General features: G+C 41.9%; 1 protein-coding gene across 1 annotated transcript; it reads left to right on the top strand.

The window, feature by feature from the left end:
• The first annotated feature begins 413 nt into the window (after window positions 1-413).
• LOC133294238 (uncharacterized) lies at window positions 414-5,394 on the top strand. The gene is made up of 3 exons (XM_061492893.1): window positions 414-452; window positions 591-1,038; window positions 5,279-5,394. The coding sequence occupies exons 1-3, from the start codon at window positions 414-416 to the stop codon at window positions 5,392-5,394; spliced, it is 603 nt and encodes a 200-aa protein (XP_061348877.1).
• The last annotated feature ends 263 nt before the right edge of the window (window positions 5,395-5,657 follow it).

The following is a 5,657-nucleotide window of genomic DNA, read 5'->3' as shown; positions in this document are numbered from 1 at the left end:
GTGAGGCCAGTCACCATTCTGGTAGTCATAGTCATCACACTGAGGTTCGTCAACCACGTGTAGAGCATGTCGATGAACATGAAGCCGAAGAAAGGAGATTGACGGCTTTCAGAAAACATAGACCTCCTTCTTTTAATGGAGGCTATGACCCACTGGTGGCAGCAAAATGGCTCCAATCTATGGAGAAGATCTTTAGGGTGATGAGATGCCCTGATACGTTGAAGTTGGTCTACTCTGTGTATATGCTGGAAGGTGAAGCTGAAGATTGGTGGATGAATACAGTGCAACCATTAGAAGCTGAAGGCCGGGAAATCACCTGGCAGTTGTTCGAGACGTTGTTCATAGACAAATACTTCCCCAGGGAGGCTAGAGAGAAAAAACAAAATGAATACAATGATTTGAAGTAAGGGTCGATGTCAATCGACCAATACTTTGCCAAGTTCAATGAATTGGTGAAGTACGCCAACTATGGGAGAGCCCTACCTACTCCAGCTGAGATGACCTCCAAGTTTCAATGGGGTCTGAATGAGAAGATGTCTCAGAAGATGTCAAATTGTGACATCTGAGAATTTAGCATATTTGTGAATCAGTGCCGAAAGGTAGAAGAAGTATACAATGTGTCCAAGACCAAGAAGCCTTCTGAGACCCAAGCACCTAATGCCAATAGAGCAACGGGCTCAAATTATTGGAAGGACAAGAAAATGAAGGGTAAGAAGCTGAGTATGAACAATCCACTCGACTTTTTCAAGAAGCCCGGAACTCAGAAGAACTTTGTTGATAAAGGACCTCCTCCCAACTGTAGAGGATGTGGAAAAGAGCATAGAGGTCCGTGTGCTACAGGTGAAATGATCTGCTATAAGTGTGGAAGATCCGGCCACTACTCTAGGCAGTGTCCTCAGAATGAAGTGAGGACTATGGTAGTTCAAGCTACTGCTGTCCCTGTCTCGGTTATTCCACCTATGAAGGAGTCTCAGACGGTTGGTAGAGTATACACCATGGACCGTCAACAATCCGAAAAGGCTCCAAACCTTGTGAAAGGTATAATTTATATTGATAGTATGGATATTGAGGTCTTGTTTGACTCAGGAGCTACACACTCCTGTATGTCTGATTTTATGGCCGTTGGGCTAAATTTACCTATGTACGACATTTCTCCTCCATTGAAAGTGGTGACTGCTACTGGAGAGAAGTGTTATACATCAGTTTTATGCAAGGACGTGGAATTTAAATATGAAGGCCGAGATTATGTGCTGGATTTTATTTGTCTGCCTATGATCAGTCTTCAAGTTATCTTGGGAATGGATTGGTTATCAAAGAATTGTGCTATGATAGACTGCTATGGAAAACAGATTGTGCTTTCTGCTGATGATTCTGCTACTAGTTCTTCCCTATATCTATCTGTGTTGCAGGTTAGAAAGGCTTTGAGGGCCGAGGCATTGGGATATGTCTTTGTGGGGGGTTTAGTGGGTGGAAGTCATGAGGAGATCGACAATATTCTCGTGGTGAAGGAGTTGGTAAATGTGTTTCCGGATGAGATTCCGCAACTTCCACCTCATAGAGAGATTGAGTTCACGATTGATCTATTGCCTGGTGTGGGGCCTATCTCTCTGGCTCCGTATCGGATGTCACCCCCAGAATTAGCCGAGTTAAAGAAGCATATTGAGGAGCTTTCGGCTAAGCAGTTTATCAGGCTAAGTGTGTCCCCGTGGGGAGCACCAGTTATATTTGTTAAGAAGAAGGACGGTAGCATGAGATTATGCACTGATTACCGTCAGTTGAATAAGGTTACTATTAAGAACAAGTATCCTCTCCCTCGCATAGATGATTTGCTTGATCAGTTGAGGGGTGCTTGTGTCTTTTCAAAAATTGACTTGAGGTCGGGTTATCATCAAATCCGAATTAAGCAGGAGGATATTCTGAAGACTGCTTTTCGATCTAGATACGGACATTATGAGTACCAGGTAATTCCATTTTGACTCACTAATGCTCCGGCGGTGTTTATGGATTATATGAATCGCATTTTAAAGCCGTTTCTGGATCAATTCGTGATTGTGTTTATTGATGATATCCTGATATATTCCAAGAGTAAGGAAGAGCATGTAGATCATTTGAGAACTGTGTTGCAAATTCTTAGGGAGAAACATTTGTATGCAAAGCCTTCAAAATGTGAATTTTGGCTTTCTCAAGTGCAATTTTTGGGTCACGTCATTTCTGCTGATGGAGTGGCGGTTGATCCTAGTAAGATACAGGCAATTATTGATAGGGAGAGACCCAAGACTGTAACGGAAGTATGGAGTTTTCTGGGTTTGGCCGGTTATTACCGGAGATTTATAAATGAATTTTCTGCAATGGTTTTGCCATTAACCTGTTTGACCTGGAAGGATACTCCATTTATTTGGACGCAGGAATGCGAATAAAGTTTCCAGAATCTTAAGGAAAAAATGACAACAGCTCCGGTGTTAGTACTTCCTGATCCGGAAGGTGAATTTGAATTATACAGTGATGCTTCCAAAAAGGGATTGGGATGTGTGCTGATGCAAGATAGGCGGGTGGTAGCGTATGCCTCAAGGCAATTGAAACCGCATGAAGAAAACTATCTGACCCACGACCTAGAGCTTGCTGCAATTGTTTTTGGGTTGAAACAATGGAGGCATTTCTTGTATGGAATGAAGTTTGCCGTATTTAGTGACCACAAGAGCTTGAAGTTCTTGTTTGATCAAAAGGAGTTGAATATGAGACAACGACGGTGGACCGAGTTCCTAAAGGATTATGATTTCGAATTAAAATACCATCCCGGCAAGGCTAATGTTGTAGCTGATGCATTGAGCCGTAAATCTGTGAGCTTAGCATGCATGATGATGAGAGATTTTGATGTGATTGAGAGATTCAGAGACATGAAATTGTCTAAAATCTTTCCATGCCGAATTTGTGGCATCAAAATTACAAGAATCGAAAATGAAATGATGACTAGAATTAAAGAAGCTCAACTGCAAAATGAAAGTGCTAAGCGACTAAAAGGTCAGAGTGGTGTATCCTGCAATGATGAGGGTATACTATTATATCAGGGTCGTATTGTTGTACCTAGACAGTTGGCGGAGGAAGTGATGGCAGAGGCCATAAGGGTCAATTCACTGTCCATCCGGGAGCTACAAAGATGTATCAGGACCTAAAGATTAATTTCTGGTGGCCTGGTATGAAGAAAGACATTGCCGAATTTGTCTCTAAGTGTCTCATTTGTCAGAAGGTCAAGATCGAGCATCAAAAGCCTTCTGGTATGTTGCAACCTCTGGATGTTCCTGAATGGAAATGGGAGGTATCTCCATGGATTTCATAGTGGGTTTGCTGCGAACACAGGCTAGTTATGATTCTATATGGGTGATTGTGGATAGATTGACAAAGTCCGCACACTTTTTACCACTTCGGGTAGATTTCTCTGCTGAAAGATTGGCTAGGCTCTATGTGAAGGAGATTGTGAGGCTTCATGGGGTTCCTGAGAGCATTGTTAGTGATCGGGACCCGAAGTTCACTTCTCGCTTTTGGGGAGCATTGCAGGAGGCTCTTGGCACTCAGTTGAGACTGAGCACTGCTTATCATCCACAGAAGGATGGTAAGACTGAGAGGACCATTCAGACGTTAGAGGATATGCTGAGGGCTTGCACCCTGGAGCAGGGTACTGCATGGGATCGATATCTCCCGCTGGTTGAGTTTTCATATAATAATAGTTTTCATGCTAGTCTGGGTATGGCTCCCTACGAGGCCTTGTATGGTCGCCGGTGTAGGACACCTACTTGCTGGTTAGAGGTTGGGGACACAGAGCGATTTGGATTGGATTTTGTTCAGGAGACACTGAGCAGATTAAAATGATTAGAGATCGTCTGAAAAAGGCTCAAGATCGCTAGAAAAGTTATTATGATCTCAAGCATCGGCCTCTAGAGTTTGAGGAGGGAGATCACGTATTTTTAAAGCTGTCACCGGTTATGGGTGTTGGACGAGCCCTTGGAGTGAGGAAGCTGAGTCCGAGATTTATTGGACCCTACCAGATTCTTCGTAGGGTAGGACCGGTTGCCTACCAGCTTGCCTTACCTCCTCAATTATCAAATTTGCACGATGTATTCCATGTTTCTCAACTGAGGAGATATGTAGCTGATCCTTCTCATGTGGTTCAACCTGATGATGTTGAGATCCGGGAGAATTTGAAAACTCCAGTTGGGCCACTGAAAATACTCGAAAGAGATGAGAAGAGGCTGAGGAATAAATCCATTCCTATGGTGAAAGTTCAATGGGAAGGAAGGACGCCAAAAGAATCCACTTGGGAGCAGGAAGACGAGCTTCTCCGACAATATCCTGAGTTTAAGGACAGGTATGTTCTTGATTTTGAGGACAAAATCGCAAAAAGGTGAGGTGACTATAATAGCCCTAGCCTAATTAATTAGTAAATTAAATGTGATTAAATAATTAAGCATGTATTAGTGAGTAAAATTAAGTATAGGACCTAATTAAGTGAATTAGGGTCACTTTTGAGGTAAAAAGTGTACTCAGTGAAAATTAAGGGGTATAAATGGGTGTAGGCAAAAGTACCCAAAATACAAAAAATGGAAGTGGAAATATTCCTAGAAAAATATCTCAGACATTTGGGTAAAGTTTGGTAATTAATGGAGTTGAATAAATAGATGAGCTAATACCCGGTTGATTTCACTTAACATATGTTAAGTGACCAAAAACAACACAACCAATTCATTTCCCCCCCATAATCCGTCGAACCAGAGAGAAGAAAAGAGAAGGGAGAAGGCATTTTGGAGGAGAAACTCTAACTCCACCAAATCTTAACCGTTTTCATCGATTCCAAAGCCTAAATCACTCCAAATCTTCTCCTCTTTCATAATCCAAGCTTGGTTGTGAGTGGGAGGCTTTGTGGAGAGAGATTTCACCCTCCAAAATTTTGACCCATATGAAAAGTGGAGGGGTTTGGTAGCTTTTACCTCCATGGGAGCTTGAGGAACACTCATTCCATTGTTGTGTGATCATTTGTGGTAAGTTTCCACTCTCTTACACATGATTCCTTGAGATTTTCATGAGTTAGGTTATGGTGAATAATGTTGTTAGGGTTTTAAGATAATGTGAGTAAATTGGCTATATTCTAGGAAGAATGAGGCTTAGTGTATGTTGTGAAAAATGCTAGGAATGACATTTAATCGGTGAAAATGAGTTTAGATAGTCAATTGATTATACTTTGAAAATTGCAAGATTATGTACTTGATTTTGGACTTTCTTGCATTAGTAATCAATGGTTTGGTTTGGTTGATTATTGATTGTATCCATGTGATGGTTAGGATTGAGGCAATTGGATCTCCCTTGAGAGATCAACCATTGGAGCAAGCTATGGAACTTGATTAGCCCAATTGGATAGGTAAGTCCATGCCAAATTGTGGTGTGGAGTCGTTGTGTTGATGATGAATACATGGATATTCATTAAATTGTATTGATTGATTGTGTGACACGTTGGTGTAGGTGAGTTTTGCAAGTTATAGCTTGAACTCGAAGTTGACTGGTTGTAGAACTTATTGGTGAAGAACAAAGGTTGAACTGATGCTTTGAGGTAAGCCTTCGGACCTTGGGCGTAATTCCCTTGATTGTTCCACCAAGCCCTGAATGGGTAG

The sequence above is a fragment of the Gastrolobium bilobum genome, unplaced genomic scaffold, assembly GCF_033153095.1.
Source record: "Gastrolobium bilobum isolate Gb01-03AN ecotype WA unplaced genomic scaffold, APGP_CSIRO_Gbil_v1 utg6975, whole genome shotgun sequence".
NCBI lineage: Eukaryota > Viridiplantae > Streptophyta > Magnoliopsida > Fabales > Fabaceae > Gastrolobium > Gastrolobium bilobum.
Note: the sequence above shows the minus strand (reverse complement) of the source record. Positions and strands in the feature narration are given on the sequence as shown.